Consider the following 13,613-nt stretch of genomic DNA (forward strand, 5'->3'; position numbering starts at 1 on the left):
TTTGTATGTTTGTCTTTTTAAGTGTCCCATATAAAGACACCCTGACATTACCGGTAGTTATTTGCTCTTATTGTTTGTTTTGGTCAGAGTGATTCCTAAGGTCAATACGTTTATGTACAGTGCAACTGAGCAGTCTGACCCTGAATGTTTTTAATTTGTGACAGATTACTCGCAAAGGTTATTCTTTCCAATAATCAATGGTTTTAAAGGCATTTTTTCCAGGTTTTTTCCCCCCATTGATTCATCTTCTAAACCCGTTTTGTCACATTCGGGGTCACGGGGCTGCTGGAACCTATCTCGGCCACTTGTGGCTGAGGCAGGGAACACCCTGTACAGGTCGCCAGTCTGTCGCAGAGCCACAAATCACACACCCATGCACACTCACATTCACACATCGGGACTGCTGCAGATTTCCTACAGAATAATTACACCCATTATAAGGGATGAAGTGCTTCACAACACACATTTTATGTAGAAAGAGGTTCACTAGCTTTCTTATTGACAATGTGTCATTTGTTTTCCAAACCTCCTTTGACCTTTCATTTCTTTTTTATCAAGATTAATATGCAATAACCACAAGAGTTTTGAGTAAGCTACTTGTTTGGTCAGATATTTTTATTATGGCCAAAAAATTGAGAAAATACAAAGTCATTGAACAAAAGAAATGTTTTAAGAACATTGAGAAGTGCAGCTGCAGGCCAGGTGAGCCACTGTTGAGTTCCTCAGGTCAACACTGCTTTCAAAGATGTTACTGGGATCCAAAGTAGAATCTGCACACAGAATATATGGAAGGAAAAGTTAAGAATTTTGGCAGGTTTTGTCTGTTTGTATTACATTCCTTGTTTTCCTCTATTTTGATGTCCACTCACCAGCAGCAAAGCACTTGAAGCCAACATTGACAGAGGTGGTTTTGACTGGAGAGCAGCCAGGCAGACAGCGCAGCACAGGTTCAACAGAGAAGCATGTGGAGTCCTGACCATGGACATTAACCTTCTTCTCCAGCTGGATGGATTCATACTTCATTCGGCACTCTGCATGAAAAGGTAGCTGATTAATGCATGCAGTGCAGCTGGAGAAGAAATGTATATAATGTCAAATGTAAAAGTTCACTTTAAAATTAGCTCACTGATTAGATTTAGCCATACTTTTTCACATTTAGTAATGTAAATCCCAGTGTAAGAATGTACAAGTTAAATTTTATTATCTAAATGTTAAATTTTAAATTTGAATGCAGAATCACCTTTGTAAAACTACACATTATCTACATATTAATCGACATGTATATTTATAAAAAAAACAAGAAAAAAATAGGTACTTCTATTTCTGTCTCACCAGAGTTGTCTTTGCAGTTTTCCGCTGGTAAAATCCAGGAAAGAGCAAAGCTGACAGAGTTTCTGGCCAAGCGTCCATTGGGTGCACGATAATCTTGTTTGACCTCCCCATCAGCATTTCCACAGAGTCCACAGGTCTTGCCTTTCATCCAGTCAGTGATTTTAATCTAGTTTGCCCAATCAGACAACACCTTTAGTGATCATCAAATATACCTTCCACTAATTTATAACCACAATTTGCTCTGCTGCATAATCTCACTTTCCTTTTCTGACATGAAAATTGAGGTGAGCTTACCCTCCATGAGGTCTTGTTAACATAGACTTCATGAAGCCCATGGCTGGATGCAAACACAGAAACTCCCTCCTCATTTTCTCTGATCTCAATGGAAGCTGTAGAACAAGTTACATGAGCAACATTTTAGGATTACATTCATGTTCCAAAAAACAAATGAATTACTTTTTATCATAAAAACTGAGTGGAAACCTGATGGATGCTGGTATGGCAGGCTGGTGAGGGGTATTACCATTCCATTGACCTTAACATGCACCTCACTGTCCTTGGGATACAGATCAATGTCTCTGTAAGAAGAAAGCCACAAATCCTTGTCAAATGGACTTTCTGTCTTTCTGGGGTTGCTTTGTCAATTAACTCACATGTCAGCAATTTTGACATTAAGGTGGTTTTGTTCGGTGGCGTCCTTCATCTGCAGGACCATGAATTTCAGCTCCTCAGTACAGTCTTGTGCAAGAACCTGGTAGCAAGACTCTGGCATCTTGTTCTTGTACCTCCTGTTGTTAAATGTTCTGAGTGTATTGTTGGACAAACTGCATTCAGCTGAAAAAAAACCAACAACTTTATTTATGTATATATTTATTTATAAACAAGTTGTTTCTTTTTTTAGGAATCAATCTTAAGTAATGCTTATATTCAGCAGTCCTCACCTGCAACAGCCTTGGCAAAGACGTAGTGGACTTTATCAGTAACCTCCTCAAAGGGGGTAAGGCTTTTGATCTCTTGCAGTGGAAGGGTGATGGGAAGATGTAAAGTCATGTTGTAATAAGTGCGCTGTAGACATAGAAATATAATATTTAGTTCAAAGGCCTTATTATATTGAAATAAGTCAAATGTGCCAAATAACATCACATACCCTCGGTGTTTTTGCAATAAGCTCAATGGACTTTTCAGATTCTGCAACAACAGTGAAAGAGAGCTGCCTGGTGCTGTTTGCACTCTTTGATTTGATCAAGTCAGCCAGCATTTTGTTGGGCATGTAGTCATAAACCCTGTAATAAAATCCATGTGTGAGATCTGAAATTGAGTATTTCAGTTGTGATGGTAAGAAAGAGTTTTCTTACTTCTCTGCAGAGCGCTTAACGTAAGAGGGTAGTTTCTCCCAGGACATTCTGAGTCGAGCTGCAGGGTTTGAACTGACTAAACCAGTTTCACCAGTGATCATGGTGCTGTACTGTTTACATTCAGCTCCCCAAGCAATTTTAGACTATAATAAAAACAGGAGATTTGACAAAAATACAACTGAGTCTTAGTACAATGCTTTTAATATATGTTCAAAAGATAAATTGTATCTCACCGTGACTTTGTGCTTGCTCAGCAAAACTCCATCAGCACACAACTTCCAGTTGCTTCCAGACAGAGGGAATATGATGATCTGAAGTCTGGCATTTGGTTTGTCAACATAAACAGCAACCTGGTATCCTTGGTCTTCCTTATTGGCTTTTACAGCATGGACAGTGACAACAACAGCAACACTCCTTTCGTCAAGGAGTTCGTTCTATTGGGAAAAGTTCAGGAAGTTGTTTTCAAAACACACATTTGATTAATGAACCGAATTCAACTTGAAACATCTTACTAGTTTTATTTTACTTATTTTATATAAAATCCTTTACCTTTGAGTAAATGACCTCAAAACTGGAGTCGCTGCTTCTGCTTCTAGAACGCTCTTCTGACGCCAAAGTCTGCAGCAATGATATGCTTAGTTTAGGGGACACCAAGGTAAGACAACAAAAAAGCTCCACATGTTTTCTTATTATATGATTTCTGGTTTATGCTTTCAGGATCTACAAAAAATACCTGGTTCTTATGTGCCTTCCTGAATCTGTGAGAATTGACTTTTTGCTGTGAAAAAACAAACGTCAGTTTCAAAATTGGTCAATGGCTATGTCTATGTATAAAGGTTCTTTCTTTGTAATGGAATTGTTTTTAAATTTCTACCATTGAACGACGAGCACTGTCACGAGAAGAACTTGATTCAGCACTAAAGAGTGAAGCAAGGCTTGATGCAGAGCTTGATCTGGATGAATTGCTGAAGGATCTTGAGGAGCTCAATCTGCTACTGCTACTGCTGCTGCTTCTTCTGCTGCTACTGCTGCTGCTGCTTCTGCTACTGCTACTGCTGCTGCTGTTACTACTGCTGCTACTGCCACTGGGGCGAGAGGAAGAGCTAGATGATGAAGATGAGGATTTGGAGGAATGCTTAGAGGAAGAACTGCTGCTGGAACTTGAGGAGGAGGACGAAGTGCGATTCAGATTTGAGGTCAGGATTTTGTTGAGCTTGGACAGCACTGTTCCCGCACTATCCTTCATGTTTATTTGTTTAATGATCTTCTCTGCTGCCTTTGCTCCAACTTTAACTTCCATCTCCAGTCTCTCCACTTCTTCACCTTCAACTAAGCATGAACATATGATCATTAATAGGCTTTTACAGTTACCCCCACACAGTACAAAAACATTTATATTTTCAGCTCTTACTTGGTTTGATAGAAAAAGAAGCATTTTGACTTCCAATTATTCTGTAGAGTGCAGTGTCACGGATGAAAGCAGCGTTTTCAGTGGCAACCTTGAAACAGGCTTTGAGTCCAATGGCACGGTACTTGGCACAGTATCTCTTAGCTAAGAGTGGAACATCTTCTTTGAGATCTTCCTCTTGAATGATTTCAGAGGATATCTATATGAAGGAAATACATTATATACAAAATTACAAGGGACAATTGAGCAGTCAAAACATTTTGTTGAGGGACCAGACTAACTTCTTCAGAGGAAGAGTCCTTGTTAGAAAAAATCTGAATTGGGAAGGTTTTCAAAACTTTGTTTGGCAAGATTGGAGCGATTCTTTCAATTGTTGGGTCCTCTATGTTTCTTGCCACAGTGTAGGTCTCAACACTGTCCAGAAATAAAATTTCATCAACCAGATTCTACTTCTCACTGTAAAAGAAGCAATGTGTTTTTTATAGACAGACGCTTACCTTCCAGCTGTGATGTTTTCAGGAGCAGTAACAGGAAGTACTTCTATCTTAAAGTCACCCTCTTTAATGTTAAGTCTTGCAAAGACTTTGGATGGCAGAGTTGAATTAAATTTTGTTCTTGACACTAAAAATTGCTGGTAAATTGGAGTATTGGTCCCCATCATAGCATAGGTGGCCATAGCATAACTAAAGGGGAAAAAAATACATTTTTCAAATAGTGTTTTTGTTTTGAAAATGAATGAGCTTTTGTTTCAAAAGAATTGATAACTAGAGTTTACCTGGGTCTGATCTCAGTCTCAAGCTTGATGTCTGTCTCCACAAGGCGAGAGAGAGGAAAGTCTTCAGGCAGACGTGGCGACAGAGTTGGTTTAACTAAATAAACAAAACCAAAAGGAATATAACATTTTTCAGAGAAAATTTGGTTTACATAAAATTAGCATTACAAAAATTCATGTGATTTTTTTTCTTTCTTTTCATTTTCAAAATTACCTTTTACAACAGCTGCAGCCACAGCTGCAGAAAAAAGACTTAGTTCGAAAGGAAGACCAGAGGCAGTGGGTAATATGCGTCGCACCTCAGTATACATCACAGGCATTGTATAGTTGAAACTGACACCAGTAAGTAAAAGAGTCTTCAGAGCTTTTATACTATATGTCTGGGCAGAGGATCCACTCGCAAGCTTTAGAAGGTGGAAACACTACACATTAGGGTTTGACAACTTAACTTAGTCATTAGGTTTATAGACTAAGCTGTGTTTTACCGCAATAGCTTGTTCAATCAGGGGTTTATCGATGTTCGCAAAGGCAATCTCTTGTCCAAATAGCTTGATATAGAAAGAAGCTAAGGGTTTGTTGTTGGGCAAGGACCTCCACTGAGAAAGCTGTGGACAAAGATATGATGTTTTTAATGTGAGACATTTCACAGAGAATTTGTGCATTAATGACTTTAAACATACGGCCTTGATAACACGTTTCATCTTGGTGATCCTGTCACCACTTTTTAGAACTGAAGGGTTTTTCAGAAGGGTCTCTTGAAGTCCATCAGTTCTTACTCCAATCTAAAAAAAACAATGAGTAAAATTAGGGTTAGAGTTGGTGTTAGAGGTAAGATCTTAAGCCCGAGCCCGAGTCGTCGGGGACTAAAATGACAATAATTACGTTTGGGTCGGGTCGGGCCGGGCTTCTCTCTCGCTGACTTTTTTAATAAATATATTGTAATGGCTGCAAAGAAGCTCCTCAGGCGGGCGGTTGTCAAACACCGCACGAACCAAAAGGCACAGCCAGCTTCTTCTTAAGGCCCGTACACACCGGGACGAATATTCGCCAGGCGTTATTCGCCAGCGTTTTTCGCCACGTTTTTTGTGTTCACACCCAGGCGATTTTCGCTGACGATGAGTGGAGTGAACATGCAATTTCATTCCCTGACATTAGATGGCGCTTAATGTAAAACAGAAATACTCCTGTACACAAGGTGGCGCTGCGCAACTTTACGCTTCTGAAAGTCGCTTTTCACTCAGAAGAAGAGAGCAAGTATTTACACGCTTGTCAGAATCAAACAAAGAAAACATGAATATTTCAAGCACCAGTAGCTCCAACTGGTGCTCTGGGTCGGGGATATTTTAGAATGTCCGTCATTATTGCTTCGCGGCAGTGTAGACGCTACTTGGCGTCTATCTTCTTCGCTGGTATGTGTGCTCAGCAAGGCAGTTTTGTGTTTGAGCGCCCCCAAGTTGTGTTTTACTGTAACTTCAGAAGCTCCAGACACGTGAGCAAAAGCGCCATTCTCATTGGTCGAGTAGATTTCGACGCGACGCGTCGAAAAAAAAAAACGAACCCGAGGCGTTTTTTTTTTTTGACGCTTTAACGCCTGGCGTTTTTTCGCGTCGGTGTGCACACTCTCATTGGTGCCCTTTGTTTAGTCACGAGGCGTTAAACGTCGGCGAAAATCGCCGGCGAAATTCGTCCCGGTGTGAACAGGCCTTAACTCAGAGAGAGAACGTTTACAGAACGCACACACAGGTAGACCCCGCCCCCTCTACCCAACCAGTCACCAACCCACCGTTGATTGACATACACTGTGGTCCAGCAACTGGCAGAAAGAGGGGGGCGCCGGCCACCCGCAGCTCTGTCCAAACTCTGGGTCGTTACAATATGTTTATGAAAATATATACTAAAACGATGTGTGGATACCAAACTAAGGAAAACTTGTTATAAATAAATAATTTGGTTAAAACAGAGAAAGCGCTGTAAGGTTGTTGCCATATAACTACTAACAGGAAGCGCAGACGCAGAGCCAGGGCATGCTTTGCGCATGTGTCGTGAATGTAATCTTCCCTTCGCAAGTCTGCTTCTATTTTGTTTAGGTATCCCCGATATGGAGCAGCAAGATGTCAAGGATAAACTTAAGACAGGGGAACTGAAAAGGCAAACATGCACCGCAGCGGCTGCAGTATTTCTCCGCGTGATTAAGTGAGTGTGCATCAAGATCTCTCTTTCACTCTCTTTGTCTGGCCTCTTATTCTGTGTTCCAGCATTATTTCGTTGTTCAAATGAATTTATTATGATCATAAAAATATGTAGATTATTTAAACCTTAAAACCCTTTATGGGGCAAGTGACTGTTTTTTGGTAATTTGAGCACATGTTAGTTATCACGCCCATCCCCCGTCTCAGTGAGTTCAAGAATCATGTGATCTTTACCCAGCCAATCAGCAAAGATCATCCTACATTATAGGCTACTCAATTGTGCAACTTTACCAATTAGCAGAGACTAGGGTCACATCAAATTTCCCTTTTTCTTCAAGGTCAGAAAAATGTGCTTTTGCAGCTCTGTTCACTGGACATTTTCAAAGGAATCGTCAAAACTAACCATAGTAAGTTGATGAAACTCATACATTCTATTGTTGAATAGTTGTGTTAAGTGTTGACATATAATTTGTTTGCGGAGAATTTATTGAAATGAGTGAAAATACGGCATGAAAAATGCAGGCACCATATTTGATCATACGCCCTTTTCACTAAAAACAAAATTTTACTTGGTATGTCTGTTTTTGGACATATGCCCTATGCATCTAACAAACCATATTAGTGCATTTTCTTTACAAATAAAGAAATACAACTTAGAATATTATGTTTTAATGTTGCCAAATGTTTTATATCACTATACAGTGATTCAGAGAGAATTTAAACTCTGTTTTTAGTTTATGAATAGTGAAAAAGAGTGATTTTTGTCAGTTTATGATGTTATGACAGTTGTTTAATTGCATGTGTTTAATTTTTAGCTTCCATCAATCTTTTATGGCAAGAGGAGGGAGACTGCTGTTGTGCCAGTCCACCCTGACATTAGTGATGTTGATGAGGATCAAGATGATGATGTGTCAGACCCCGACTTCATCCCACCCACCAACAACCAGAACATTCCCAGACCCTCACACACAGTTGTGTGAGGGTCTATTCAACACTTTTGTTATCAGCACTTTTTGTTATTAGCACTTTTATTTATTTATAGTGATGTTCAAATGTTCAAATACATAATATGTGTTTTTCTTATATTTATATATATATATGTATACTTATTGGAATTTGTTTTCCCACTCACGGGCAAGTGACCAAATATGGTAACTTCATTGGCATTGATTTTCTACATGAAATTAAAAAAAAATTGAAAAATGTCACCAATGATATGAAGTCTTGTTATGTTCTCCAATAACACTCTAAGGTTTAATTTTTGAATTTTAGAGTATGTCATTGAGTGCCCTATAAAGGGTTAAGAAATCTGGCGTTTTTTTCTGCCAAAAATACTATGGGATACATTGAAATTTCGGGTTTGCTCGGGCCTGCAAATCAAGTTAATTGGTCGGGTTCGGCTTTAATGCCCACGGGCCTGGGTCGGGTCGGGCTGGATTTTTTAGGCCCGATCTTACCTCTAGTTGGTGTTAGGGTTAACTTTTTGGGTTTTAGCTTTTTTTTACCTCCAGAACATCAGCAGCAGCTCCAACAAAGAAGGCTTTGGTCTTGGCAACAACAGATCTTGGCAGGAAGGTAGCAGCATCATTGATGTAGAAAGCGGTAGCAGCAGCACCAAGCATAAAAGAGCCTGATGAAGTGTTTTAAACAGGCTTTGATAAAATTAAAAGATGGAAAAATGAATTTATCTTATCTTTCCATGAAAGCAATCTTACTGCTATAGGCTTCCCCATAGACAGCTTTGCTGTAACGTAAGCTCAGTCTGTCCAGCTTTGGACTCAGGATCTTCATGGCAACATTACAAGCTGCAGCTCTGTTAGAAGAGAGACAACTGATAAACATCGGTCCCAACATGTAAATAGACTTCTAAAAAATCAAGATTAGGAATAGGAATCATGATACTTACACTGATGGATGAATCATGGAAGCGCTCCTGCTCAGGGACTTCATGTGAGAGTATGTGAAGCTGGCAACCTGCAAATTCTCCTCTGACTTAACAGCATTGGCAAGGGTGGAAATCAGCGCCATTGAAGGATTGGTCTCAAACAGCACAATGCATGAAAGCATACGAAGCTCTGGGTCAAGAGCCTTGTCCATGTAGAGCTGAAGAGCCAGTTCCTGAACCTGTTACCAAAAAGAAATGAAACCAAGAATTATCTTTGAGATAAGGGGATGAGGGGAATATTTAGAATTAGTAAGTAAAGCTTTAACTCACCATTCTTGGTTCTTTCTTTGCAATGTTCCTCAGAGCCATGATGGCTTCAATATGGACTCTGATTGGCAGAGATGCAGCAGCAGTGCCGTGAATGGGTATAATCTTTGTGATTGACTTGAGGCTACTAGGGTGTCCTGCATTTCCCAAAACCTTCACATACAAGATGATGTCTTCTGTCTCTCCCTTGGAAACTGCCTCTGAGAGACGCTTCTGAATTGGCTGTAGGGGAGAAAGGATCTTTATGTTTCCACGAAAATTAATATTTTAAAAGGTTTTTACCAATGAGGAAAAACAAAAAAACACTATTGTAATTACCTGAACAAACTCGACAGGACAGACATCTGACTCTGCACAATATTTGGAAATCATTGTGCCGTATCCGAGGAAGACGATCTCACGTAGAACTGGGTTGGCGTTGAGTTTGCTGTCTTCTGTCAGGGTCTAAACCAGTGCAGATATTAAGTATGTTTCAAAGACTGTTTATATGTGCATATAATCATTTCCTCTATGATGTACAAACCTCAAACAGCTTGATTGATTCAGGGTTGGCTGTAACCATGTGAACAGCTGCAACCAATGTTCTAACTGCCTCAGTAACACTTAAGTCTTCAGCCTGAAATTTCTCCATGATGAATCTGAGAGCAGCAGACGTTCCTGAGGGTGGAACTGCTTCCAAGAGCCACAGTCTAAGAAAATATTAAACATTAATTCAAAAAAATGGAACAATATCCATTTCTTCAGCAAAATAGTTGGATGTTTAATCACTGAAAGTTACCTGTGAGAAGGCGTATCTCTGTACTTGCTCCAGAGTACTTCTAGGTCTTCATAGCGGGCAAGACGTAAAAACTGAACCAATTCCAAATATTTCAGAGGAGCATGATCAGTGACTTTCTCTGCATTATGGGTAGTTAGATGATCCAGAAGCTCCTGGATCTACATATTAAAGAAGCACATTTTTTTCAAAGCATTCCAAGAAGTTCCACACATGTATGAATTCTTAACTTTTATAGTTTTGGATATAGTTTGAAACAGTACCTGGACCTGTAAATCAGTGACCTTTACAAACTGCAGTGGTGTCCTTTCAGTCTCTTTAGAAAACTCATACTTAAGAGATCCACGGTGATGATACTCAACAGGAATGGATGTAATTGGGTTATTCTGAATCTCAAGGAAGACCAAGGTTTGTCTTTAGGGTTTTGTGAAAATAAAAATAAATAAATGTATATTAAATGCAATAAGAACTGGTACCATGATTTTTAATTCATAAATGTTTTTCACATACTTAATCTTAGTTTGAGCAGCTCCATTATGCTCAGAAAAAGGTGAGAACTGGATTAGCTCATTAACATCCGCCTTCATGATCATGATGCCACTGGGGACTGGTTTTAAGATGTATCTGTATGATGTTGAACCTCTCAGATTCTTAGATACCTGTAAATAAAATACATACTGGTTAGGGCTGCACGATATGCGGAAGACTCGCGATATGCGACATTAGTGATTAATATTGCGATGACGATATAACTTGCGGTATATGAACATATAGCAAATGAACAAAAACATTATTTCCATTTCATTGCAACAGTATAAAAATTACATTCCAAATGACCCACATCTACATAGGAGATGGACATCTAACATAAAAAGGAGTCCATCCGATTGGTCAAATGCATAAATGGATTTAATTTGTTTAATACTTCACGCTGCCATGAGATTTTTTAGCACTTTTAAGGTAGCTGTTTATTGCAATTTTTCCCGTCTTCTGCGATATGCATATTGCACAGCTTGATATCGCGATAACGATAAATTTGCGATTTGTTGTGCAGGCCTAATACTGGTTTGTTTTTGAAAGGGCAAGGGCAGGCATACGTTCATTCGTGAGTCTGTCGTATACTTGCAATAAAATGAGTTTGAACTTACCTTCTGGCACTCATCACATTTCTCTGTGTATGCCAAGCCCATGTCCTTATAGATCCTTTCCTGACAGTGGTTCATGTCCCTGGTTTTAGTCAGGAGGATGCGGTCAGTCTTTACATCTTCATTGACAGAATAGAGGGTATTACACACACCCTCAATTCCAGCCTAAAATGCACAACAATTTTTTAGGCAAATGATTATAAAGCCCTTAATTAGAATTTATAGAAGACAATCTTTTAATATTTTACAAACCTCCTGCAGATCATAGACATTGTGTGTCTTCTTGATGGTAAGGTGAAAGAAGCTCAGGAAGCCTTTGTAGAAGTTCAGTACAAAATCTGAGACTTTTTCAGGAGCATAAACTTTCCCTACAGCTCCGTTGCTGTATTCGAACTTGATGGGAATTCTGGTTTCTGGTTCCATTATCTCAGGAAGCATACTCATTAGATATGGATGATCCTTCAACCAGATGCCACTGAACTCATTTATCTCAATATCCATTACCTACGGTACAAGTTAAGTGTAAAATGCATAACATGTATCTAATATTTCAAAGAGAAAGTTATTTGCTTTCCTTTTTTGCTCTTTACCTTCAACATAAATGTGTTTTGGTCTATGGCGCTGATTAGAAATTTGCAGTTTCCATAGACTCCTGCTTTCCCCAAACCCTCTTCAGGCAGACCGGTCATAAGGGATACCTCGTATTTATACACATATGTTTTGCCAGGAGAAAAATTAGGAGCTGTAAACACAGTTTTGTACATGTCATTTTTCAAAAAAGCATTCTGATCATTTGTGATTAATTTAGAATTCAGTTTAGAGCTTTGATGTTGCAAATGTTTTGAAAAATTGACTGGTAACTTACCAAAGCCAGAGTGTTGTCCAGCTAAAAGAAAAAAGAATTATATTTTAGTTCATTATTATTTGTTATTCTATGTACAAGTAATTTACAAGTTTTCATTGGGGGAAAAAGCTATACGTTTTAAGGCTTTGTGTGAAGTACTAAGAAAAAAATTATTTAAAACATTTAACTTTGAATATAGATTATAGTCATGTTGAATTTAAATAAATAAAATAAATAGCCTAAAGATTACTTGTAAATTCAAAAGTATTTAGAAAAAGTCAAAGAAATGTGCTTCATGTTAGTTTAATGAGTTTTATGATTTATTAAACAATTCCAAATGATCTAGCTGTAAGATCTTTTAAAGTTCATCTAAATGTAAGAAGAATAAAAATTTAATGTCTAAAAAAATGTAAAAAAGAAACACAGGAAGTGGTACATTCAATACCTTTAAAACAGGAAAAAAAAACTCACAATAGCAGCTTGGACTTACCCACTAGGGCCAGAGACAGAGCGAACACAACCGCTCTCATGGCTGAATGAGGCTGGGTTCAAATCTGTGGTGGCCTTTAAAGGGAAGCTCTGGGCGGAAACGCAATGTATCAGATGCCAATTGTAAATCATTGCACAACTAACTGCTGCATTGACTTGAGAAATGACCTATGAATCCGTGAAAATTTCATGAAGTGCCTACGAAACCAATAAATCCTCTTACGCAAGGATTTTGAAATGGTTCATTTAAAATTAGGAAAATAACCTTTACTGCTAACAGAGACAATTTGTTTCATATTTTTCAGATGTGTACTTGGTTAATTATTGGCAAATTCTTTACAAGTGGATTGTTCCAATATTAGAAATTTCTAAGAATTTGTTTAACTTTATCCAAATTCCTTTTATCTAAAGTTAAAAAGCTGTGTGGAGTAAAAAATATACAAAAAATGCAAAATAACAGCCATACTTTATTAGTAAAATAGTACGCAAAAGACTGGCAGAAGGAGAACAATTTTCATAGTCTTCATAGAGCAATATGTGTCGGTTGAGAGTAACATATTATTTAAAGTTTAGACTTATTGACTAATGTTTACTCCACTAACCTAAAGAATAGGCAATTAAGCAAAAAAAAAACATTTTTTTTGAGACCATTGGGTCACTCGTTCATCACAGAAACATAGCCATAACCAGGAAGAAATTTTATCAAATAAACCTAAAAAGCTAATAGGGCAGGGCTCTAAATGCACTTTTTTCGTTACTAGCTTAAGTGTCCGGTAGCATCCGAAGTCTACCAGCCAAATGAGATTTCTACCAATCTAATATTTTACAGGAAAATTAATTTATGTATTTGAAAGAAAAAACATTATTCCCATTATTTAGAAAGTTTCAGTTGAATATTTTCTCACAAAACTAAAAACTAATAATAATTAAAAGTATTGTCTTATTGTCTATTCGCACCTATTTTGAAAAATACGTGCGGCTAGCCCTGAACCTTTTTCTTGACTGCACGGACCCAGAGAAAGGATTAAGGTTAGGACGTATTACTTGTGGCCAACATGAATTTACATCACTTTTTATGCTGGTGGCACATAA

At 38.3% G+C, this 13,613-nt stretch overlaps 1 protein-coding gene across 1 annotated transcript; it reads right to left on the reverse strand.

Moving 5' to 3' along the window:
* Positions 1-593: 593 nt before the first annotated feature.
* Positions 594-12,629, reverse strand: LOC101159180 (vitellogenin-1-like). Its single transcript, XM_004067732.4, has 34 exons — positions 12,523-12,629; positions 12,054-12,074; positions 11,779-11,930; positions 11,441-11,692; positions 11,192-11,353; positions 10,554-10,702; positions 10,307-10,457; positions 10,047-10,204; positions 9,792-9,957; positions 9,587-9,712; positions 9,272-9,490; positions 8,963-9,180; positions 8,772-8,869; positions 8,562-8,686; positions 5,548-5,649; positions 5,353-5,472; positions 5,082-5,271; positions 4,871-4,964; positions 4,593-4,778; positions 4,377-4,509; positions 4,099-4,294; positions 3,562-4,016; positions 3,421-3,465; positions 3,237-3,305; positions 2,921-3,121; positions 2,688-2,830; positions 2,480-2,615; positions 2,274-2,397; positions 1,986-2,166; positions 1,816-1,910; positions 1,627-1,721; positions 1,333-1,498; positions 870-1,031; positions 594-770 (listed from the first exon to the last, which is right to left on the reverse strand). The coding sequence occupies exons 1-34, from the start codon at positions 12,560-12,562 to the stop codon at positions 670-672; spliced, it is 5,031 nt and encodes a 1,676-aa protein (XP_004067780.1). The 5' UTR covers positions 12,563-12,629; the 3' UTR covers positions 594-669.
* Positions 12,630-13,613: the final 984 nt, after the last annotated feature.

This window comes from Oryzias latipes, chromosome 4 (assembly GCF_053564925.1).
Source record: "Oryzias latipes strain Hd-rR chromosome 4, Olatipes_Hd-rR_3.1".
NCBI lineage: Eukaryota > Metazoa > Chordata > Actinopteri > Beloniformes > Adrianichthyidae > Oryzias > Oryzias latipes.